The 26,154-nt window shown below is 36.7% G+C and overlaps 1 protein-coding gene across 1 annotated transcript in view; it reads left to right on the top strand.

Annotated features, from left to right (window-relative positions):
* LONRF1 (LON peptidase N-terminal domain and ring finger 1) overlaps positions 1 to 21,752 on the top strand; it is a 36,663-nt gene extending 14,911 nt beyond the window's left edge. Inside the window, exons 4-12 of the mRNA XM_072763584.1 lie at positions 6,668 to 6,817; positions 7,326 to 7,566; positions 7,667 to 7,763; positions 8,888 to 9,002; positions 11,931 to 12,052; positions 14,314 to 14,472; positions 14,580 to 14,742; positions 17,477 to 17,629; positions 19,940 to 21,752. Of these exons, the coding sequence (XP_072619685.1) occupies positions 6,668 to 6,817; positions 7,326 to 7,566; positions 7,667 to 7,763; positions 8,888 to 9,002; positions 11,931 to 12,052; positions 14,314 to 14,472; positions 14,580 to 14,742; positions 17,477 to 17,629; positions 19,940 to 20,098 (1,359 nt within the window). The 3' untranslated portion in view covers positions 20,099 to 21,752. The remainder of the gene's footprint in view (positions 1 to 6,667; positions 6,818 to 7,325; positions 7,567 to 7,666; positions 7,764 to 8,887; positions 9,003 to 11,930; positions 12,053 to 14,313; positions 14,473 to 14,579; positions 14,743 to 17,476; positions 17,630 to 19,939) is intronic.
* The last annotated feature ends 4,402 nt before the right edge of the window (positions 21,753 to 26,154 follow it).

The raw sequence follows: 26,154 nt of genomic DNA, 5'->3' as shown, positions 1-26,154 counted from the left end.
AATCTTCTTAATAGTAAATGATCTATTCAAAATTTTTGTTTCTTCACCATTCAGTCTTGGTGGATTGTATGTTTCTACAAATTTATTCATTTCTTCTTGGTTGTTCAACTTGTTGGCATATAACTTTAGTGGTGTCTTATATTTATATTTTGGTGATGTCAGTCATAACATATCATTTCTGATTTTATCAGAGCCCTCTTTTTTTTATCTGACAGATTTTTTTTTACCTTTTTTTATCCTAGTATAATTGACATAGTGTTATATTAGTTTTACTGTATACTATAGTGATTCAACAGTTCTATACATTATTCAGTGCTCATCATGATCCAGGTGTATTTTTAATCCCTTCATCTATTTCATCGTAAACCCCACCCACATCCTCTGTCAATCACCCATTGTCTATATCTGAGAGTCTGCTTTTGTTTCTTTTTTTCTTTGTTCATTTGTTTTGTTCCTTGCATTCTACATATGAGTAAAACCATATGGTACTTGTCTTTCTGGACTAACATTTCATTTAGCATTATATCCTCTAGATATGTCCATGTCGTTGAAGATGGCAAGATTTCATTCTTTTTTACGGCCAAGTAGTATTCCATTGTGTACATACACATCTTTATCCATTCATCTGTTGCTTCCATAGTTTAGTTATTGTTAATAATGTTGCAGTAAACACAGAGGTGCATATATCTTTTTGAATTAGTGTTTTTGTGTTCTTTGCGTAAATCCCCAGTAGTGGAATTACTGGGTCATATGGTATTTCTGTTTTTAGTTTTTTAAGGGACTTCCACAAAGTTTTCCACAGTGGCTGCACCAGTTTGCATTTCTACGCATAGTGAATAAGGATTCCTTTTGTCCCCCACATCCTGGCCAACACCTGTTGTTTCTTGTGTTTTTGATTTTAGCCATTTGACAGGTGTGAGGTGATACCTTGTGGTTTTGATTTGCGTTTCCCTGATGATTAGTGATGTTGAGCATCTTTTCATGTTATCTGTTGGCCATCTGTATATCTTCTTTGAAGAAATATCTATATATGTCCTGTGCTCATTTTAATTGGGTTATGGGGGGGGGGGAGTTGGTTAAGTTCTTTATATATCCTATATATATAAAGGATATATATCCTATCCAAAATAGGATATCAACCCCTTGTTGAATATATTATTTGCAAATATCTTCTCCCAGTCAGCAGGTTGTCTTTTGGTTTTGTTGATGATTTCCTTTACTGTGCAGAAGCTTCTTATTTTGATGTAGTCCCAGTAGTTTATTTTTGCTTTTTGTTTCCCTTTCCTCAGGAGACCTACCTAGAAAAATGTTGCTATGACCAGTGTCAAAGAAATCATTGACTTTTCTGTCTTCTAGGATTTTTATGGTTTTAGGTCTTAAATTTAGGTCTCTAAGCCATTTGGAATTTAATTTTGGGTCTCTAAGCCATTTGGAATTTAATTTTGGGTATAGTGTAATAAAGTGGTCTAGTTTCATTTTTTTGCATGTAGCTGACCAGTTTTCTCAACACCATTTGTTGAAGAGACTGTTTTTTTTCCCATTGAATATCATTAATGGATGTTATACCTTGTCAAGTACTTTTTCTGCCTTTATTGAAATGATCATATGGTTTTTATCCTTTCTCTTGTTGATGTATCACATTGATTGATTTGTGAATATTGAGCCGCCCTTGCATCCCAGGAATAAATTCCATTTGATTGTGATTAATGATTTTTTTAACATGCTGTTGGATCCAGTTTGCTAGTATTTTGTTGGGGATTTTTGCATCTATGTTCATCAGAGATACTGGCCTGGCCTAGAGGTCTTTGTTTTCTTTTCTTTCTTTTTTTTTTTTTTTTTGGTATCATCTTCATCTGGTTTTGATGTCAGGGTAATGCTGACCTCATAGAATGAATTTGGAATCTGTCCTTTCTTTGGGTTTTTGGAATGGTTTGAGAATAGATATTAACTCTAGATATTTAAATGTTTGGTTAGAATTTCTTTATGAAGCCATCTGCTCCTGGACTTTTGTTTGTTGGGATGTTTTTAATTACTGGTTTAGTTCATTGCTAGGAATTGGTCTGTCCAAATTTCCTATTTCGAATGCAAGAGCCCTTTTTTCTTTTTTTTTTTGGTCTGGGTGTCTTGACATTTGTTGATTTTATTTATGTGTTCAAAGAACCAACTTTTAGTTTTTTTGATCATCCCTCTTTTCGTCTATATTTCATTTATTTCTGCTGTGATATTTATTATTTCCTGTCTTCTAGGACTTTGGGCTTTGTCCTTTTTTTTTCCTAGCTGCTTTAGGTATAAAGTTAGATTGAGATTTTTCTTGTTTCTTGAAGTAGACCTCTTAGAACATCTTTTGCTGCACCCCAAAGATTTTAGCACATTGTACTTCTATTTTCATTTCTCTCTAGCTTTTTTTGTTTAATTTCTTTGGTATCTTCGATGAACCATTTGTTATTCAGTTGCATGATGTTTAATCTCCACATTTTGGGGTTTTTTTTTTCCTTGTAAGTAATGACTAGTTTCATACCATTGTGGTTGGAAGAAGATGCTTGATATGATTTCAGTATTCTTTAATTTGAGGCTTGTTTTGTGGCCTAACATGATCTATTCTGGAGAGTGTTCCATGTATACTTGAAATGTTTGGATGCAATTTGGATGCAGTGTTCTGTATATATTTGTTAAGTTCATCTGGTCTAATGTGTCATTTAAGGCCAATGGTTCCTTATTTTCTGCCAGGATGATCTATCCATTGATGTAAAGGGGGTAGTAAAGTCCTTCATTATTATTGTATTACTGTCAGTCCCTCCCTTTAGGTCCATTTTATTTGCTTTATATATCTTGGTGCTCCTATGTTGGGTATATATATGTTTGTAAAATGTGTTCTTGTTGAATCTTATCACTGTAATGCCCTTTTCTATTATTGAAATCTTTGTTTTAAAGTCTATTTTGTCTGCTATGAGTATAGCTATACCAGCTTGCTTTTCGTTTCCATTTGCTTGGAGCATCTTTTTTCCATCCTTCACTTTCAGAGTGTGTGTGTCCTTACTTCTGAAATCTCTAGTAAGCAGCATATAGATGGATCTTGTTTTCTTATCTATTCAGCCACCCTGTGTCTTTGATTAGAGAGTGTAGTCTGCTTGCATTTAGAGTAAGTCTTGATAGGTATGTACTTACTGCCATGTTAATTATTTTTTGGCCGTTTTCATCTTTCTTCTCTTCCATTCTTCTCTTTCTCTCTTACCTTGTAGTTTAGTGGCTTTCTTTAGTGTTATGATTAGGTTTTTTCTCATTTTCTTTTGCATATTTTACCATCAGTTTTTGCTTTGTGGCCACCATAACATTCATATATAACTTCCTTTGTATGCAGTGGTCTGTTTGGAGTTGATAGCAACTTAAATTTGAACACATTCCAAAACTTTACATTTTTTCTCTCCCCTCATCTTTTAGTTTTTTAATGTCACCTTATACATCTCTTTATTTTATGCATCTCTTAACTAATTATTGTAGTTTTAGTTAATTATTTTTGTCTTTTAACATTCATACTTGCTTTATAAGTGATTGATTACTTACCTTTAATACATGTTTTCCATTGAGATTTTTACTTTGATACGTTTCTTATTAATTAGTGCCACTTCTTTTCGGTTTAGAGAAGTCCCTTTAACTTACCTTGTAGGGCCAGTATAGTGGTGAATTACATTAGCCCTTGTTTGTCTGGAATACTCCTAATCTTTTTTTTTTAGTTCTGAATAATAACCATGCCTTGGTAGAGAATTCTTGGATGGAAGTTTTTTCCTTTCAGCTCTTTGAATATGTTGTGCCACTCTCTTCTGACCTGCAAAGTTTCTGGTGATAAATCTGATGGCCTGTGGAGTTTCCCTTTCATATAATAAGTTTTTTCTTTTGCTGGTTTTAGGATTCTCTCTTTAAATTTTTGTGTTCCAATTGTAATGTGTCTTGGTGTGGATCTCTTTGTGTTCATCTTCTTTGGAACTCTGTGCTTCTTGGACCTGGAAATTTTGTTCTCTTCTCCAGGTTAAGGAAGTATTCAGCCATTATCTCTCCAAATAAGTTTTCTGGCCCATTCTCTTCTCACTTTGGGACCACTACTCAAGAATTTCTATTGGTCTGCTTTTAGCTTTTAATTTCCAGCCTAAGTTCTGCTTATTTTCATAGTTGCCCATAGTATTGCCTCAATTTATTCTACCTGCCTTTACTCAGTAATCCATATATCACTTTCCAGAGTTTGTTTTGCAGTGTGTTAGTAGGTTTTAAATAAAAGAAAAAAAAAAAAGGAAGTAGTTCTCTGATCAAATGACTGGGGAATATTGGGTTCAACCAAGTTAAACAGATTTCTTCAGAAGTTCTCAGAGATTTTGCTATGCTAGCATGAGTAGCATTCAACATTTGTCAAACTTATTCACATAGCATCTAGAAAGACTAGAATCTTTGAAAAATTCTTTTGGAAAATCTACCCTGATATAATTGCACTCATAATGTTTTCAGTATCTTCAGAACATGCCATCTTATTTATCACTTTATAGGATTGTTTTTTTACATTGTAGTCAGAATCACCTTGGGTGCATGGTAAGTGTAACGATTCCTGGACTTTACCACGGACCTTTGGAGTTAGAATCTCTGGAATTCAGGCATAGTTTTACAAGCACCCAGGGAGATTCTCGTGTACTTTGAAGTATGAGAATTTTGAAAATTTTGTCAGCTCTCCAGTGCCTCACGAATACAGCTAACATCAGTGAGCCCTCTGTGAGTCTTGTTTGCATATACATCCTAGCCCATGGATTTAATACACTGTTTGCTATTGTGTGTTTTCTGTTTGTTAGTGGTATCTCCCCGGGGAGAGTGCAGACTTTTTAAGGGCATATAATTTTGTGTTTTCCATGCTACTAGATATCCTTATATTTCTGTAAATATTTAAAAATTGACCTTTAATTAGGTAAGGTGAATGCAAAATAACTGATGCTTTGAAATATTTGTTCCTGATATGCTTTTTGTAAATTGTGGTATATTTAACATATAATAAAATGCATGGGTTTTATAGTTCAAGGAGTTTGGAGAAATTATCCATGTAACAGCACCCCAGTCAAGATGTGGAATATTTCCGTCATGCCAGAAACTTCAGTCATCCCCTTTTCAGCAAATCCCCTATATCCCTGCTCCCAGAGGCAACTACTGTTTAGATTTTTATACTATGATAGAGCAGTTTTGCCTATTCTAGAATTTCATGCAAGTGGAATTACACAACGTGTACTCATGTCTGGCTTTTTTTGCAGAACATAATAGTTTTGTGATCAGCAATATTTAGGGGTTCTAGGATAGGTAAATAAATGTTTAATACTTTTTTTTAAAAAAACCAGGAGACATAAAAACATACAGATTTTATTTTTTTTAAGATCATTTATTTATTCATGGGAGAGAGAGAGAGAGGCAGAGACGTAGGCAGAGGGAGAAGCGGGGAGCCTGCTTCAGAACTCCATCCCAGGACCTGGGATCACAACCTGAGCTGAAGACAAACGCTCAACCACTGAGCCACCCAGGTGTCCCAAAACATACAAATTTTACAATGTTTGTTCATTAAAGGGGGTATTGCTTGAGCTCCTACCAGATATGCACTTTTATTTGCATTGTAGTGATTTATGAGTAATTTCATTTTTTTTAAGATTTTATTTATTTATTCATGAGAGGTAGAGGCAGAGACATAAGCAGAGGGAGAAGCAGGCTCCTCAGGGGAGCCGGATGTGGGATTCAATCAGAGGACTCCAAGACCACACCCAGAGCCAAAGGCAGATGCTCAACCACTGAGCCACCCAGGCGTCCTGAGTAATCTCATTTTTTGTTTGAGAGAGTACAACTGAAAAACCAAACTTCCAGATTTAGACTTTAAGAAATGTTCTGCTGTTCATTTAATACAGCTTATTTGACAATCAAAAACATTTGAGCCTTTCTCATTTCCTTCTAGCCAGGCTCTTCCCCTAACTTAACCTTTTTTTTTTTTTTTTTTTTAGAGTTTAGATGTATTCCTGATAAAAGCACCTGGAAATTTTGATACAATAGCTGCCTTCCAGGTTAACTCACAGCTATTATGGGACAGCTGCCATATGGTGTGCTCCCATTCCAGAGATGGGCAGTGGTAGCTGCCCGTGCTTGTGAGAAGCTAAATTCAGTATAAACACATGGAATTTTAAGACTTTTGTAGTTAGAGTTATTATAAGTTCTTTAGTTCACTTAAACACTCTGAGTCCAGCCTTACAGTACACTTTGGGGTGAACTGTGAACCATTCTGACAGAATAGTACTCACTAAAGTTCAGACATAAATATTTTCTACTTCCCTTAAGGTCTCTTCTTTTTGCAATCGTTCATTAAAAAGTCAGTTTTTATTTTGGGTACCTTCTCAGGCTAGTAATCTAGCTGCTCCGATAATTCCTTTTGAATTATTTCTGTGAAGTGATCTGACCCCCATTAAGACACATCTTGGTTTTACAAGACTTTCAGAGAATTTGGCAGTTCTATTTATTACTTAATCCCTTCCTCCTCTGCTCATTAAAAGCAATATCTGCTACGAATTTTCTAAAATTTCTTAAATATCAGATAACTTTATATTAAATATCCCTAAGCAAATATTTTATTTTTTCCATTACTTTTGTAATATTTCTCTTACAGATTTTATGTGATTTATTATCACCTGAAAACTTAAAAGAAGGCCTGAAGGACTCTTCCTGGAGTTCATTGCCATGTATTAAAAACAAGCCTTTTGGTTTTCCTTCAGTAATGGAAGAGTCTCATTCTGCCAGTGAGCTTAGTCCAGAGCAGGTAAGGGGTGAGAAAAGATTTTTCATGGATTTAGTACATCTGTTTGACTAAAATTTTCACTTTCTTATTTCAAGTATTAAGAATCTATTGAGGCACTTTTAATCTATTAAGCATTATCTTAGATTTTGTCTGAAGCCTTTTTTATTTTATACTAAACTTTTATGTAAAATATTTGTTCATTAATCGTAGTTTTAGGTCACCCTGCATATCAGAAAACTTTTAGTCTTGTGGAAAATGTAGAACATGGTATTTTAGTTTCCTCAGGGTTGGAACAAATAAATTAGCCTGTGTAAACCTCATTATAAACATGTATCAATTTGACTTTTAAGGGCTATGTGATTATAAATAAAAGTCATTTATTTATCAAGGTTTTAAAGTTAAAAGTTTTTAAGTGAATACTAAAATGAAGATTATGAAACATTGGAATTTCATTTCAGTTTGATTCTTGGTGAGAACAATAAAAGATAGTGAAGAAATAGAATTATCTTTGTTTATTGTATTTTTGTAGAATGAAGAAGTACCAGAGGTCACATCAGAGCTTATCAGAGGAAGCTTAAACCGGGCTTGGTCAGCACAGGCTATAAATTCAGCAGAAATGCCTGCCAGAGAGGACTGTTTAAAAAGAGTGTCCTCAGAACCTTTACTCTCTGTTCAAGAAAAAGGTGCTCTGCTGAAAAGAAAGTTGTCTCTTTTAGACCAGGATGTGATTGTAGATGAAGACGGAAGAAATAAGCTTAAAAAACAAGGAGGTAAAAATGTCACTACAGTCTTATAGGACACATTTATTTATTTAAAGTGGTCTTTAAACTTTTCCCTAAAGACGATAGTCCTATCTCTTTGTTTTAATAGAAACTCGCAATGAAGTCTGTACATTTTCATTAACTTCTGGTGACATCCCAGAAGAATTAATAGATGTCTCAGATTTTGAGTGTTCTCTCTGCATGAGGTAAGTATATAACATTTTACAAATTATGAATATTTTATTTAACAGATACAATACATAATAGATAAAAGTAATCTACTCTAATAGGCAATGTAAAGTGACAGACTACTGGACTAAATCAAAGATAGGAATTTTAGTTCTAGGCTTAACTTGCACACCTTGGGCAAATAAATCTCTGAACACTATTTGGATTTACCTTAGTTAGAAAGTGGGGTCAGTATTTGCAGAACCTACATTGCAGGTGTCATAAGAATCACATGGCTTAAATATAAAAAAGTGTCTAGGAAATTGGAAAGTACTAAAGAAGTTACCCATACTAGTGAAATTTAGATACATCTCTGGTTTTAGATTTGCGTAAAAATTCTAACCACCTGTTGTTGTATGTATATGATTCTATCTTGTTTTTATATCTCAACTATAAAATCTTTTTAAAGTAAAATTAGATAAATATTTCCATTATGCAGAAGGCTTGTAATTCCAGAAGACTAATAGTTTTGAAAGAATATTTTTCATTTACTTGAGTTTTGGTGGGGTCAAGGGAACACTGCATGGAGAGTCAGCTTGGTGCTGCCACAGGCTGGTAGGAATTAGCGGAATTCCAAGCAGATGCCCTACCTCTGAGCCTAGGCTTCTTTATCTGTAAGGAAAGGGCAGTGGGCCAGATGACTTCTGAAGTACCTATATATCTAACAATAATAATTCTAGGAAATTCAGAAGTATCATGTTTCAGGAAAGAATTAGAATGTTAATAAAACTAGTTTTTCTGTATTGTTTATTACATATGATATATTACATATGATATTAAGCCTAATATTTAAGACTCAACTGTAAGGTTTTAATTAACTTTGTATAATAAGGCTTTCATAAGCATATTAAGTCATTTTAAAGTGACGAAAAAATAATCTATACAAAAACTAAGATTATTAATTATATGTTTTATATTATTCACATCTCTGAAATCCGTTGTGTATTTTACATTTTTGTACTTATTAAATTTATCACTGCCCCTTCCTTCCTCTCCTGCTCACTAGATCCTCCTTCTTCCTCAAATAGAGGTCCATTATTTATTCACTTTTTCCAATGTATAGTTTAACGTGAAAACTAACATGTATTTTGGTTGGTTTCAGGTTGTTTTTTGAGCCAGTAACAACCCCTTGTGGACACTCATTCTGTAAGAATTGCCTTGAGCGTTGTTTAGATCATACACCATATTGTCCTCTTTGCAAAGAAAGCTTAAAAGAGGTAAACATTTGTATATTTATCTGTTTATTGGTCTTAAGCTTGGCAACATTGATTTCTGTTTGGCCATAGAAATAGTGATTACCACGTTCAGAATAAGTTACTTTATGTATGCTAAGTGACCAGGAAGGATAACGTTTCATTACCCAAATGCTAGTGCTGGAGAAAGAAGAATTTAGAGAGCATAGGGGAAAGTTGGGTGGTCCTGGAGGCCAAGCCCCATGTACTTTTTTTTAACAAGATCTGGTATGATCAAGTGCCTGGTCTAGAATGGGTTCAATTTTAATGACAGTATTGGGGAAACCCAGTTGCCCTGCCTTCCATCCTCCTTAGTAATAGGCTAGATTTTGGCCCCAGTTCTGCCCCCTTTAACATCTGGACCAACTCTAATAGAATTTTTTGCCTTGATGGAAATGCTCTATACTATGCTGTCCGCATGGTAGCCACTAGTCACATGTAGTAATTAAGCACTTGAAATGTGTCTAGTGTGACTGAGAAACTGTATTTTAAATTTTAATTCTCAAGTAGGCAGAGGTGACTGTGGCTACCATTTGGGCAGCACAGCTCTAAAGAGTGGTATATGGACAGAAGAGCTTCCCATAGCCCTTGTATATATAGCCCATGTGTTAAGGAAATAGCTAGATCTCAGGTGCATATCCTTCTGTAACCAATGGAAAGACAACATTCTACCAGTCCTGCTTGGGAACCCCTGCCCCATAAAGTGAGGCCCAGGCATCATAATTCTGAGCTCCAACTGCATGGATGGCATTGATTAGGGAGAGTGATCCTGTTTCTTGTGGTGATAGGATTGCTCAAAAAAATAAAAAGTTGATAAGACATTTTGTAAATGAATGTGTATGTTTATTTCCTATATAGAAAACACAGCTCTGTACAGATATGATACCATATGTGTATTATTAATTTGATATATAATAAACTTGTATGTAAAACATTAAACCATATACAAATTTTGTCCAGAAACAAGATAAACTCATTCTTAAAGAGTTTGTTAGTTACATTTCAGCTGATATACTTAATGTTTTCAGGTGAAGTACTCCAATCATGCTGTTTTTCTTGTGTTTCCAGGTTTTTAGATACTCTGTAGCACATTTATCACACTTTTTCTCTAAGAATTAGACACGTGGCTTTAAATGTAGAGAGATCTCACCTTTAAAAATGTCTAGAGTTTGAAGGAAAACAATAAGCATATTATTTAAAGATACATTTAACACACTGTTTAAAAATAACTATTGTGTGTCTTAAAGATATATATTAGATTTTACCTATTATACAGGATATCTTAAAAAACAAATTGATATGCTCTATAGTTTTACTCTTTTCCTACTTGTCATTTTCTTTTGCTCATTTTTTCATTTGAATGTATTCTAAAGATAGGATTTTTATAGCAACGTAATAGTTCATTAATTTAACATTTCCCTGTTGTAAGTTGTTTTGTTCTTTTTTTATATATATACTACGCTTTGTGTCTTTGACTATATTTCCTTAAGATAAAATTTCTGGAAGGTGAATTATTAACCAAGAGCCATATATTCATAAGACTCTTAATTACTGGGTTGCCTACATTCCCCAGAAATATTGTACAGATTTAATTTCCTATCAGTAATGTAAGAGAGGTGGTATTTCCCCAAATTTAATATAAGAGTATTACATTATATATTATTATTATATAATATATAGCCCCATGGTTTTCAAAATGTGTTCCCCTTCACCTGGGAACTTGTTAGAAATACAAATTCTCAGACCCTACTCCACAGCCACTAAATCAGAAACTCTGTGGGCTAGGGCTCAGCAATCTTCATTTTAACAAGCCCTGATTCGTGAAGTTTGAAAACCACTACTGTTACCCGTTTCCCAACCTCCCACATTCCCTCCTCCTCCTGTTCTTCATTGGATAATGACAAACCCTTATTTTTGCTGCATCTGCAGATTTTAAAAGTATGGCTTCTCTGTATCTTGTGATTGTCTCCCAAGAGTCATTCCTCACTACTTTTATGAAATTTATATTGGTCATTTTTGTGTTCGAAAATTCTGTACACACCCTCTGACCCAGTCCCTGGCCTTAGGCAGTTTTTAAACTTATCTACAGAAATATAATGTCTCCTTGTCCATGTAATAAATACGGTGCAGGGTGTGGTAACTGCCTTTTATGTGGTAAAGGCGGTAGAAATGGGCTTCTTGCGAGCCAGAAAGATAATTAAGGCAGACTTCACGAAAAAGGTAAAGATGTAGCCAGGCCTTGCGGGATAGGCAGGCTTCTCATAGCAGGAGGGAGAGAGGCATGGCTTTTAGCAGTTACTAGAGAATGACAGAAACGTGTGAGTGGCAGTTTTGCAGAGTATTGAGGGAGCAGTACAAATGCACCATTTTATATGGAGAGGGACACAACCTCTCACTGAGGGTCTGAGTGATTGATAGTAGGTGATGAGGGAAGCAAAAATCTGAAAGAAAAATTATCTGGAAACTCTGCCACTGAAATGGGGAACAAGAAAGGGAATAGTTTTGCTTTTCTTAAATAAGGCACTTGCCTTTATTTTATTAGCTTATTTTTGTTTCTTAGTTAAAATGCTAGTTTGAAGTACCCAGAAGCTGCCCGATAGAAGTTGGCCTTTGGTGTGGGAGAGGGCAGGCAGGCCTGAGTGCTGCTAATAGAGGATTCGTGGCCACAGCAAGACAAGGGTCTTCTGTATAGGGCACGGTTTCCACTGCAACCGTGTACCTTTATTGGTCTCAGCACAGCCTGGACAGGTTGACCTGTTTAGCACCATCCGTTGTCATGTTCCCCCCCTCACCCCTTAATTCAGAATTGACTGTATAAATATGTAATAAAGGCTTTACTCTATTCAGTTCAACTGTTTTGCCTGTTTTATACCATAGGAAAAGTACTGGAATGTAAATAATATTGTCTTTTAGTATCTAGCAGATAGGAGGTACTGTGTCACACAGCTGTTGGAAGAATTGATAGTGAAGTATCTGCCTGATGAGCTGTCTGAGAGAAAAAAAATATATGATGAAGAAACTGCTGAGCTCTCACAGTAAGTTTCTTCTCATAAAGTTAATGTAATCCCCACCCTTTGACACAGTAAGGTGACCTCCTCCCAGCAAGCTGGATCCTGTCTGCAGTTCAACCCAGTCTAGCCAAAGGCGTATTTTAAACAAATAACTGGTCAGCTCCCCCCTCTCCTCAACAGACAGAAGTTTTTTTTAAAAGTTTCTTTAGTAACTTCCAGATGTTCCACTGGGGGTTGCCGACTCAGCTCTTCACCCCGTTAGCAGGCTTTTAGGCGGAGGAGGAGGGATTTCCTGCAGTGACATCAGGCAGTGGAACTGGGAAGGGAAGCCTCAGGTACCTGGCAGGGCAGGAGGAGGGTTGAGGAGAAATGGCCCAGATTGGCAGGCGCATCAGCCAGTTAGAGCTTGGAAAGCGGGTGGGCCCTTGAGGCCTGAGCCTGAAATCGGAAGGAGTGACTTAGGGGCCAAATTCTCAATTAGTGAAGATTATTGACTGGTAGATTTAGTGCCAGGAGGTAACTTGGGCAATAGTGGTACGGATGGTACAGACCACCCTGAAGGGCGAGCACCCAATGGCTAGGTGGGGATGGGTAGGTTGGACTTGCTTTTGCTGCTTTGTATTCTTTCTTCCTTGTCTTTTTCTTCCCTTCTTTAACCTTCGTGTCTTTCCCTCTTGCTCCAGCTACATGAATCTCTTTAAATTTCTTACGTAGGTATTTCATTTCTTAACTTTTCTTTTCCCCACTTTCTTTTAACTGGACACACTAAAGGACAGAATTGCAAATCTTACATGCTGTTTTTTTTTTTTTTTTTTGTCTCCATTATTTTTTCTTACTAAGAAAAAATTGTGCTTGCAAGCTTAATACATGTCCACCAACTGTCTTTCACGAGGCCAGCGGCCTTCAGTAGAATGCTTTCCAATCTTCTCTTGATCGAAGCCAATACTGATTTGTCTTCAATGGAACTCACTGTGATCTTATGATAGAAAATATTCTGATAGGAAGATTATGAACCTTTTTGATCAACACTACAAAAAGCCTGGATATAAGAAAGCAGTAGATTTACTTCTGAAATCTGAGAAATAGAGACTCTGCAGAAGGGTGGAATCTGCAAATTATAGATGGAGTAGTAATGTGAGGGGGGCTGAGCGTGATGCCCAGTTGCTTGAGAGAGTCTTGCTGCTTACTAACAGGCCTTTTTTTCTTTTTTTTAAGGATAGCTCATCCCCTGGTACTTAAAAAGTTTTGCTAATAGGTATACTGTTTGGTTTTCTATCAGTTCTTATGTTGATGTGTAGAGTGCTCAGTGATAGTAGAATACACATTTTTAAAAGAGGAACTAGCACTTGTGTTATTAAATACTACTTTTACTATGTCTTTTTGAAGAAAAACTAAAAAATATTATAAATGAGCAAGGTGAGGGGCCATAATCTATAACCCAGAAGGAATCACTGTGGGCATTTGTGGGCACATCTCCTTCCAGATTTTAATATCTATAAATACACTTTAAACAAAAATGGGATCATTTTATTCATATTGGTCTATAATCTCATTTTTTCCCAAGTCAACAAGTGTATATCTTTTCATGAAAATACGGTATTTCATTTTATAGTTATGTCAGTGTTACAGTAAACATCCTTGGAGGATTATTTCTAGGAGTTCAAAAGATACGAACTTTTTAAAGTTTTTGACGCACATAGTCGAATTTTTCTTCAGCATGGTTCTGTTTCAAATTGCCCTCTGCATTGCCAGATTTTCCCCCATACCCTTGCCAGAACCGGGCGTTGCCTTTATCCTTATTTCCTGGCAATCTGGCAGTGAGAAATATTCTCTAATTAGCGGAAGAAAAAGTTACCAAGTTATCTGTTTTTGATAGTGCATTTGAAAATACTTTAATGCTTAATACAAAGAAGCTTAACAATTTGCTCTTTACTGTGGGAGCTCATTTTTTCTTATCTATAAGTAAGAGTATTTTATGGATAAAAGGTTAACTGTTATGTTACAAATATTTTAAACAGGTTCTTAATACATATCTGTAAATATAATTTAGCTCTGTATGATAACCTGGTATCTTAAATTCAAATTTACTTTCATAAAAGGATCACAGACTTAGTATTAGCATTGCATCTGTGTGAGCTTAATGAAGGAGATGTTGATTCTAATTCTTAGCTCTAAATAAGATGACTTTTATTTTTGCCGACTTTTTATATTAATTTATCAGTGTTGCAAACTTCATTTTTGTTTTATGTTCTGATGTGTGATAATGAAACTTTTTTCTTTTTCAGCTTGACCAAGAATGTTCCAATATTTGTTTGCACTATGGCCTACCCCACTGTGCCTTGCCCTCTTCATGTATTTGAGCCAAGATACAGATTGATGATTCGAAGAAGTATACAAACTGGAACTAAACAGTTTGGGATGTGTGTCAGTGATTCACAAAATAGGTATGCTTTTTTGGTACATGAATATTTTTATGTTAGAACTTGCTTTGAATTTTGAGAACTTGCATGCTTTGTTGCTTGAACTTTATTAATCAGAATTTTTCTTTTAGTTTTGCAGATTATGGTTGTATGTTACAAATTAGGAATGTACATTTCTTACCTGATGGAAGGTCTGTGGTTGATACAGTTGGAGGAAAGCGGTTTAGGGTTTTAAAAAGAGGAATGAAAGATGGATATTGCACTGCAGACATTGAATATCTGGAAGATGTTAAGGTATTAAAAAATGCTTTCTTAGCCCACCTTGGTATACTCTACCCTAGGCACTGTACAGGCATACAGGCTGATCTTTTTCCAGGCACATAAAACGGTTCTTCTATCAGAAGATAGATACTTAATACAAATTAGCTCCAAGTTACCTTTTTCTTATCTTGCTCTTACTTACTGAGAGTTCCAGGAGAACTTGGGTATCCAGAACGTAGATCATCTTCATTTCTACAAGCTCCACAACCATCATGGTGCCCGGAATGTAGGTGGACACTGTGAGCACTTAACAACAGCAGTTAATTGAACTTTCAATCCATCTTAGTTATGAGAGCTGCTAATCCCTGCCCTTTTTAATTAAAGTTGATCATCAAAACTAATATCATCAGAATTAAGTGTGATATAAAGGAAAACACATAAAATCCTTTAAAAACTGTTATATATGTGTCTGACATAACCTTAAAGATAAAAGAGACACAGTTGGAGGATGTGTTCAAAATCCAGGGCATCACAGAGAAAATACCATCACCATACTTGTTGGTGACTGCTTACCTAGGGAGGCTTATTGTGATAATCTTCTTGGACAGGGTTAATGTGGCCTTTTTGATGTTTCCAGTATCTAATCACCATCTGTGATTAGTTTGAGTACCAGAAAAAGGATTTGTGATGCTATCAATATCAAATTAAAGGCAGTTCTTTTGGAAGGGCATTTTAAAACCATTGATCTTATGCTTTTGCTGTTCACTGATTTATTTGGGCCTTTCCTTTTATTTGCTTACTGAATATTGGCATTAGACATTTCTGTAAACATTAGCTCATTGAATTTTCAAAACTCAGCAGATGAGGGAAGGTAAAAAAACAAAAAAAGTGTTAATTTGCCTAAGATCCTATAGGTAGAGTAATGAAAATGACTTAAAGCTAGCTCTCTGGCTTCCAAGTGCTGTGCTTTATCATTATGCCATATTGCCTCTCTGGTAAACTAGATTAGTCTGATATTGCCTATCCTATCTTATTATTAAGATGCCATGGGGACATTTTCTTTGTGCAATGGGCCAAATGGATTGTGTGAGTTTAAATTTTGATATGATTGATACTGTCTGTGCCTCAGGCATGGTTGGTTAATAGAATCATTTGCTAAAGGCAATATTCTTCGTAAAAGTAATGCCTCATTTTAGCTTTTTGTAAGCTTACATCTTCACATTTGGATTTGATGACAAAATCCCTTGAGTGTATGGCCAGTCATATGACTTAAATGTAAATATGGGACAACAGAATAGCATATTGAAAGCATTATAGATTTGATGTTTAGAAACAGTTGTCTTTGTAATCTTAGGAATGTCTAATAATTTTTCCTGGTCTTAATGCCTCATCTATATAATGATGTCTCTTCTGGAAGAGCTTCTCAAATTTGTTTCTTATAGCAAAGTCTTTTATTTTTTTCCTTAGTGTAGTAATTCTATTTTCTGTGACTTCTAATGAGGATTTAAATTTCGGCTTGCTTTTTAGCCAGCTCCTTTTTCCATCTCAGGCACTTATCATTTTTGTCATTCCTTGTTTTCTAGAGCTCGTGGTTTGTTTCCTTGAATTTTGTAAGGGTGCAAAGTAGCAGGTTTTTTTTTTTTAATAGTTTTAACAAGTCACAAGTTTATTTCTAGCTTATATCAAGACCAATGTGTGGTAGCAGGGGACTGAATCTTGTGTAGTCATTCCAAAAGCAGAATTCTTCAACTGTATGGCTTCTCTCTACCTTTTTATTAAAAATGATTAAACTGGTAAATTATGTTAAGTCTACAGTTCAGAGGCATTAAGTACATTCACATTATGCAAAAAGCAAGTGCTTTTTAGTTTTTTCATTTCAAATCTTTCAAAAATAAAATGTTTTCAGAGTTCCTTTGTTGTTTTTATGGTGAGTCATTCTTGAAGTATGAAAGGCTGAGTCAGGGCTGGTATTTGTTCAGATGAGTTAATGTATGTGAAATAGAGCACTCCCTGGCACATAGCAAGTGGTATAGAAGTGTGTGCTAAAGAAATCAATGTAAGATGGATGTGTTAATGCTCCATTTTCTCTCCTGTGCTCTGTGAAGCTACTCCTTTTGGATCTTAGGCTGTAAGACTGATGCATTCAATTTTGTGTTTGCAGTTTAGTGATCCAGTAGTCTGAGGGGTTCAGGAAGTAGCCACAGCCTTGGCCTTAACAGCAAGCAGTTCATTGTAGCATAATTTATTCTCTATCTTTTGATATACTGGCTTTAGTTTCTTGTTGTTTTGACCCAGTTCCCTGCTAAAAGGTGTAATTATGCTTATTCTCCATCCTGTTAATGCTTTCTGCCATGTTATCTCTGCGTTAAACTTCCCCCGTTTTCCCTTTTATTGTAGCAGCTATATTCTTTTTTGTTCACTGTTTTCAAAAGCCATTAATCCATAAAGACAAAAAGGAATTCCAAATTCATGTAGACCTTTACCCAAGAATTCACTCTCAGTGGTACTGCTCTCAGTTGGGGGCTGGTGGTAGGGTTCTGCAGTATTACATTGCTCCACCGCCAAGGTGGGGTGGTGCTCAGCTGGTGTTTCAGTCTGGCCATTGGCACTGTGTGAGGCAGAAGTACATAATATGTATTGCATAATACTCTGATCCAGCAATGAAATAGGTATTGCCTATTTTTAAATTATTTTTTCATTTCTGTAAGGCTAGTGGTAATGGGTAGGAAGACTAGACACAAGTCTTACTGACTATTGTACCTTCTAGGTTGAGAATGAAGAAGAGATCAAGAATCTCAGACAGCTTCATGATTTGGTATACTCACAAGCCTGCAGCTGGTTTCAGAATTTAAGAGACAGATTTCGAAGCCAAATTCTTCAACACTTTGGCTCAATGCCTGGGAGGGAGGAAAACCTTCAGGTATGATGGCTTTGATATTGTTTCCAAAAGTCTCACTTTTTTTTTTAAGTAAACTCAAATTAGTGGATTTTTAAGGTTTTTTTCCCCCTTTGGCACAGCATTCCCTTTGTCCCTGCTGTCTTTAAAATCATGACCATAGTCTCCAGATCAGTGGTGCCCACTACAGTTTGTCTAGGAAGGGGATGGACAGAATTGTCAGCTGAGGTAGCTGTAGCCATCATTGCATAGAAGGAAGAAGCCCTTACCCAAGGATTTGCTCGAAGGAGGGATAAGGAATTAATAGTGGAACATTCTGGTAAAATAGTACCACCCAGTAAATCGTGATTAAGAGACCTAGTTGGCCTGGGAGCCAGTCAGCTTCTTTGACAGTTGGGAGATGCATCATTTTATATACTTTCTAGAAGTCTTCTTTCATCTCCAACTTTTTTCCTTGCTACTTCAATTCATTTGTGTCTCTTCACATTTCATACTTCACTCCTCATGAAACCATTGTTCTGATGGTCTTGCTCAAGTACTGAGGCACTTTCTGTGCAAGCAAACGTGTGCAGTAGGTACCATAAGATGCACAAGAAGAAGTATCCCCATTCTGAAAAGTCTGATGATAGACCCATCCAAACACCAACTTTTAGGCCTAAGCATTTTGAATTGAATAACATGGTTATGTTAGCAGATTTCAAAATGTATTGGCTATCAATAAATATATGAAGAGGGAGAGAGAATAGATCCCACTGTGATGGACACTGCTTCTCATCCTAGTTTTCAAAGGATGGTCCAAGTCTGTCTGATTCCCAGTTGAATCCTTCACCTGGACCTGAACTAACATCAGACCATCTCCAAATGGGTACTCATTGTGTGTCTTACAGACTAGTTGCCACGCATTTGTTTTATCCAGGCTGCCAGAATCTGAGTAAACTTGATAGAGATAGCCTTTGATCATAAAATTGCACAAGTAAATTTTAAATGTAAAAACTCAACATTACTTTCACCACCTTCCCCTTTTATTATTCAGTCCTCTGCCCTTGCTTTCTAGTATTATTATTGTAGATCAGTATTTGGTCATGAAAACAAAAGCAGCCACTCTGTATAATCCAGGCATGAAAAGTTTATTGTAGGATGTAGAGTTGACACAGCTGTTGGCAGAGCTGCAAGAGTGAAGATCAGGGACATCACTGATGGGAGACAGGGAGCTGCCACCATAGATCTCTCAGCCTGATACCAGTAAAGCACCATCTCCTCCAGAACATGCAGGGAAGTTTCTGTAATTCTTAGGAATACCAGGGAGGCACCTATCAGCAGCAGTCTGTAACACTGTAGCAGGTGGTTCTTAAGTATTCTCAGGAAGGCTCTGCAGATCTGCCAACACTTTACAACAGTCTCTGGAGAACAATGGTTTCTTCTCTTCCAACTTCCACATCTCACAGAAGTATGCCTCTCCTTTGCCAAGTCTAACCAAGAACTGTCTGAGAGAAGGGATTCTGGGAAATGTTTCTGACCTCTCTGAAATGCAAGAAGGAGGTGGTAGTGATAGTGACCTGAAAAGTTTGACTCAAAGAATCTGGAGGGATACAACATTGATCTCAGGAGCGGTTTTTGTCATTTTGAACCAGGTTTCAGGTTCAATAAGAAGCAATCCAGTGTGCAATAGAAGTGGCTTAAAAATTCTGTATAAATTCCAAGTTCTTTCGTTAGCCATCAGATATAGCCCTTATAACATCAGAAGGACTTCTTTGCTGGCAATGTTTATTTTTTCAAGCAAAACTGGAGGCTGAGACCTTTTATATCTTGCCTAGAATTTCATAGTTCTTTGAAGACATTTTTAACTTAATTGATATTTAATTAGGATGGTTTTGCCTCCATAGCACATTTGGCAGTGACAGCTCACCAACTTTTTCTCTTGCTACTTCAATTCATGTTTGTCTCTTCACATTTAATACTTCACTCATGAAACTGGAGATATTTTTCACTGTCACAGCTGAGGTGCTGCTACTGGCATCTTATTGGATAGAGGCTAGAGATACTGCTGAACATGCTAGAAGGCACAGGCCTGAAGTTGAGAGACCCTGCTCTAAGGCGGTGCAGTGCAGAGGGAAGCGTGCTGGCCATAGAGTCAGGACTGGTTTCAGTCTTAGGCAATTTACATTTCTGGTGTTCAGTTTCCCTGGTTTATATGGGTATAATAACCTTCCTTACATGATTGTTAAAAGAATTTGAGGTAGGAGCCGACACATAGTAAAGTGCTCAATGAAGAGTAGCTTGTTGGTTACATAGATGTGTATTTTATTAATACTATAAACTGTTGATTATTTTTAGGCAACCCCTAATGGACCCGCATGGTGTTGGTGGCTTCTTGCAGTTCTTCCTGTAGATCCCCGATACCAGCTGTCAGTTTTGTCAATGAAGTCTTTGAAAGAACGGTTGACAAAGATACAGCATATACTGACTTATTTTTCTAGAGACCAATCTAAGTAACTAACTGCTTGGATCTTCCTTTAAAGTTACCCTAATCTGGCTGTGTTGATGGCCAGATTGTCTGCTGCCTTTTGCACATCCAGTGCTGGTTTGAGAAATGTAATGAAACCTTTTTTTTTTTTTTTCCCTTCAACCTCCTGAATCATGTGGTTCTGCAAATGAATACCTTCAACTAGGACTTAGACCACTAAGAACTTGCACAGAAAAACACGCACTGAATGTGTGTCAAACCTCTACATTGTGATGAAGTTGCACTATGTACCATATTCTAAAACGAAATGAGAACTGTGTGTATGTGGAGTGTGTGTGTGCGCGCGCGTGTGTGCATTTTCTCTGGCTTTAAAATTAAAAAAAAAAAAAAAAAAGCCATAGAGAGCAGACCTTGCTGAGGGTTGGTTATTGCCCAAGTTTACAACAGTAGTGATACAAGTTTTTGCGAGTTGAATTTGCCTCAGATAAATCTGTCCTAATGCTTCTATTTGCACAAGTATGTAAACTATGGTATTGAGTATCACTCTTTGTTGGAAATACTGCTCTTGCTGAACTGTCTTGACCATTGACTATGACACAGTTTCTTATTTATGTAAATACTTGCATCCTAGTGGCCAACAGGCTTTGGATGCAGGACCTAGAGCCAGTTTTCAGGAACAATTGCAAACCTGCCATGGTACTGTGCATCTATTCATAAAACTCTTAAAACTGTGAAACTATGGTTTACATTTAATTGTACATAAAGGTAAATGGAGAACTCAATTCAGTACCAGTTAGTTTGTACATTTTAGGGGACTTTCCACATTAACTGCCCATCTATATAATTTATAGTTTGACATGATGTGTTTGTTTAAAAAAAAATTACATAGTATAAATCCATTAAGGATCTGGGGGAAGAGAAGAAGCTTAATGTAGAACTAAGCTTTTAAAGTATGTTTTATTTTTTAATTCTGGTCTTGGTGCAAATGTTAGTTATGCCTTATTCATATCACAATTAGATCACCATGCTGTGACATGGTTTATATTCATGCTGCCCTAGATACTTTTGTAATTATTTGTTGCAAACTTGTGACTGTCCCTATTAACTTTCTTTTATGTAAGTACTTTGTAAAAGTTTCTTAAACTTTTGCTTTTGCTTATTTAATTTTGAATAAAAGCTAAATTCATAATAATTTTTTTCTTAAATTTTAGGTCAGTGTCATAAAGATGAGATTAGTTTTGCTTACTGTTTTGTAACATGATATATAAGCTTATAGTTTTCAAACTATTTTTTGGGGTCATTTTTTTGACCAAACAATGCAGTGTCTTAACATGGCCTTAGGCCCTAAAACAATCCTTTAAAGTACGATTTTTCAGCATTTAAAAAAGCCATGTCCCTTTAGGATAAAAACCAAATTCTTCATCTTACCCCCATTTGAGACTCCTTGATTAAACATCAGGACCCAATTCCCCAGGTAGCATTTTCCAAACATAAATATATCATTTAACAGTGAAGATTTTTATATAAAATATATTCGGAAATGACTGCCTAGTGAACCATTCTTTGCCTCCATGATTATGCTAATTGAGAATTTTATCTAGAGTGGGCCATTCCCCAAAAGCACTTTATCAACAATCCTGGAGTGTTAAACTTTCTTATAATAAACTATTGAATGCCTGTTAAGTAGTGTCTGGGTAGTAATATACATGCAAAGTTAACCTATAATTCTTAAACTATATATGATAAGGAAGTAGGATTTACCTGGTGCTGAATCTTCATCTGTGCACATGCGTGCAGACACACAAATGGGCATTAAATGATCTCTGTATACATATACATACTAATGGAAATTCATGAGTTTTATCATTTGACCTTAATTTTGTGATGAATGTTCCATTTTTCTGTCTGTAGATTTTCATGGATCCCTGGACAGCTATTTTCCTACTACATCTTACATACCATTTATCCAGAAAGGGGAAAAAAAAAGTCTGATTCTTACCCTTATTATTCTAAGTGACTAAATTCAGTCCCTGTTCAACATTTCAAGTCAAAGTAGCTAGTTGCTGCTCTTAATACACCTGACTCTACATGTCCATATATTTTCCTGGTCAAAGGAGACTCTTAACACCTTCGCTCAACTAAAACTCTGAACTCCATAGTACTTTCCTTGTGCTTTGCTAATGGCACTTACAGGAGATAACAATCATGCATAAATCCACTCATGAGTATTATGATTGGTGCCTAGCAGTTTAGACAGACTTGATAGGCTGACCACTCAACTGAAATAAGTGCCAATTAGAAAGAGTGACTGCATAAAGGCGGTTAGAGCAAGAACTTTGCCTTCTTCCCCAAATCCAACAAAAATGACAGAAAAAAAGAAAGAAAGAAAGAAATCTAAGGACATTGTGAAACCAAAAATCCATCAATTGACAAATGCTTTTGAGGAATTTCTGAGCTATGGGAACAGGACTTGATAGAAAGACTGAGAACACAGCTTTGCAGAAGAGGAAGACTATATCGCAACTAGGGGAGGGTCTTGAAAAACTCAAGAGGATTTTGTGGGGAGATAATACCTGACAAAGGTAGATCATTTGGCTTCTTCCCTACTTGTACTGAGTAACAGGTAGCAACAGCAGCTGTTCTCTAGCCAAATCACAGAATGTGGACACTGGGCCAAGAGAAGACCCATGAAACATTAGCTACAGATCCCCAGTAGGATGGAAAGCCCCCACACGAAGAGGGCAAACCACTGATCTACCTCATTTGGTAGTGCGTTCCAGTGTTCTTCCACAATCAACAGAAGCAGGCTGCCTGTGACTGTTAATCCAAACAACAAAGATAGACAAACCCTAGAAATTTGAGGAAAACCTCTAAATGAGACACCAAAATCAGTATCTTTAGATTTGAGGATTCAAAAAGAAAAATTATCTTTTTTTTAATTTCAAAAAAGATCTAGATGGGATCCCTGGGTGGCGCAGCGGTTTGGCGCCTGCCTTTGGCCCAGGGCGCGATCCTGGAGACCCGGGATCGAATCCCCCTCCCGGTGCATGGAGCCTGCTTCTCCCTCTGCCTGTGTCTCTGCCTCTCTTTCTCTCTCTCTGTGTGTGACTATCATAAATAAATAAAAATTAAAAAAACAAAAACAAAAAAGATCTAGAAATCTAAGAAATGTTTTTAGACAATCCCTGGTACCGCAAAAACATTCAATAGAAGTTAGTTGAATCAGTGGATGAATCACAAAAATAAGTAGATGAGCTAAATAAAAGAATGAATGCAATGAATTTTTTTTTTTAGATTTATTTATTTATTCAGAAAGAGAGAGAGAGGCAGAGGGAGAGGCAGGCCCCATGCAGGGAGCACGACGGGAGACTCGATCCTGGGCCTCCAGGATCACACCCCGGGCTGCAGGCGGTGCTAAACCGCTGTGCCACCAGGGCTGCCTGAATGCAATGAATTAATGAGGAGGAAGGTTGAATTGGGACCCCTTCCAGAACACAATGATAGATCCATTAAGTATGAGATATGGAGGATAGATTCAAAATTTTTACATCCATCTACTAGAAGTGTCTTAAGGAGAGTGGAAGAGAAGCAGCAAATAGTACAAGTAATTTTCTCAGACCTCAAGACAAAGAATAATCTACTTGCTTTCTCAGGGACCAGATTCATCCATCTAAAGGGAACAAGGCAAACTTAGACTGAGCACAAACAGAATAGCAATAACTCCGTTGTCTAGCATTGATCTGCAATGGGAGAACTGGCCCAATGATATGAATCTAGTATGAATTTTCTTCATAAACCAATGTTCAAATGCCAACGTTTTCAAAATGTTAAGCATTTTTACAGATAAAACCTTTATAACTCAGTTTAATAAATGAGTTCTCTTGCAGACCTGCCTCCAAATAGCTTTTGTCTGTTCACCAAAATTAAATGTATCCGTAAGGGTTTTGGGGGCAGGGCATGATTTAGGGTATTGAAAAGAATATAGGCTTACTTTGAAAATGTAGTAAGACCATATTTAATCCAGAGAAAAATCCTGTGAGGCAGGCATTCTTCTTGTACAGATGAGAAAACTGAAAGACTAAGTAGTTAAGTAATTGTCAAAGGATTTACACAGCTAATGTGTGGTGAAACTGACTTTGAATCTAGGCATCTGGCTTGACTTTATTGCCATATCAAGTTATAAAACATCTAAGAAGGTCAATGTGTAAAGAAGGGTCTGGAAATGATTCACTTGACTTTCTGACATAGCAGGCTTTATGCGTGACAGGGAGTACATTTTACAGCTATGGAATTAGAACTTGATTTTAAGCACCTCACCACGGTTGTGAGATGGCCAAATCAAGCTTAGCCATATATTTTTGGAATCAGTGTAAATTGCTATTTTAGAAAGTTATGTTGCAGTGTATATATTGAGGATCATTAAAGTGGTCGTATTCTTTGACCCAATCTAATTTTAGAGGAAGTACCTTAATTCAAGAAAATAGAATCCACATGAATGATGATATTCTTTTAATGTCTCTAGAACAGCAAAAACTTAGAACCAACCAGTGCCTACTATTGGTAACAAATAGACTGTGTGAAAAAGCATAGTTCAAAAGTATAATTATGCCGCAATTAACATGGTAATTAAAGAGAAGACATGGGAACCTGGATGGCTCAGTCATTGAAGTGTCTGCCTTTGGCTTGGGTCATGATCCCAGGGCCCTGGGGTTGAGCCCCACATTGGGCTCCCCACTCCGTGGGGAGACAGCTTGTCCCTCTCCTTCTGCTCCTTTTTGCCTGCCCCTTGTGCTCTTTCTCAAATAAATAAAAAATGTTTTTAAGAGTAGAAGATACTAGGTAAAAATGAAAATGATAAGGTCAACAGGTAATATATTTCTTTAGAAATCCTGTAGGTCTTAGAGGGATGGCCAGCCACCTAATCTGTTCAACCTACAGCTATATTACTCTTGGGATTTACTATTTGAAATTGTGACCACATGAACCTTTATGAACATCACGGTTACACTGATCAACTTTCTTCGGTTTCAAGTACACAAAAGCTTGGAGGCTGGAAATAGTAGTAGTAAAGAATGATTGTATAGGCATATACCTTAAAAAAAAAAAAAAACCTCAGGGTATTTGGCATTGTCCTTTCACTGTTCAGTATTAGGAAATATGAAGAGAAGTAAATGTGAAAACCATTTTGGTGATAAAGATGTTAAACCATGGTAACCACAGGACTTCCAGGAAAGATGGAGTAGGAGGATGCTAAACTCACTTTGTACCACCGACACACCTAGATAACACTCAACCACTGTAAATAATGCAGAAAATGACAAAGTTTGGCAGAACAAACTTTCTAAAGCTAAATATAAAGATGCCATGTAACAGCAGAGATGAGATCGGGAACCAAGCTGACCTATGAGACTGCCCCGGGGAAGGAGGGATGACCACTGCAAGCACAGATAAGGGAACAATACAGACACCACACCAAGGACCCTAGGCCTGGGGGACCCACACAGGAAGAGGAATCCCCCTAACATTTGTCTTTGAAAACCAGAAGACCTAAAATCACATGTTCATAAAATCAGTGGAATAACACCTAAAACTTTAAAAATCAGCAGACCCCACTCTGGAAGATCAGGCATATAATAGGAAACTAGTCCCCACCCTTAAAGAGACAACACAACATGGGATCCCTGGGTGGCGCAGTGGTTTGGCGCTTGCCTTTGGCCCAGGGCGCGATCCTGGAGACCCGGGATCGAATCCCACATCAGGCTCCCGGTGCATGGAGCCTGCTTCTCCCTCTGCCTATGTCTCTGCCTCTCTCTCTCTCTCTCTGTGACTATCATAAATAAATAAAAATAAAAAAAAAAAAAAAAAAAAAAAGAGACAACACAACAAACATCCACAGACACAGCATATAAGCAGCAGTTTGAAAGAAGAAAGGGGTGGTGGTTTGGGGGACGATACAGGAAAGAAATTTACTTACTAATTTCAGAACATGCACTGGAGGAGCAGGCATCTTTAAGAGACTTCTCCAAGAACAAAAGAACTGTCAGACGCCATTTCCTTCCCTCACCCCCCATCCTAGATACCCAGA

The sequence above is a fragment of the Vulpes vulpes genome, chromosome 7, assembly GCF_048418805.1.
Source record: "Vulpes vulpes isolate BD-2025 chromosome 7, VulVul3, whole genome shotgun sequence".
Classification (NCBI taxonomy): Eukaryota; Metazoa; Chordata; class Mammalia; order Carnivora; family Canidae; genus Vulpes; species Vulpes vulpes.
The sequence above is the reverse complement of the archived record's forward strand: the minus strand, read 5'-3'. Positions and strand labels throughout refer to the sequence as shown.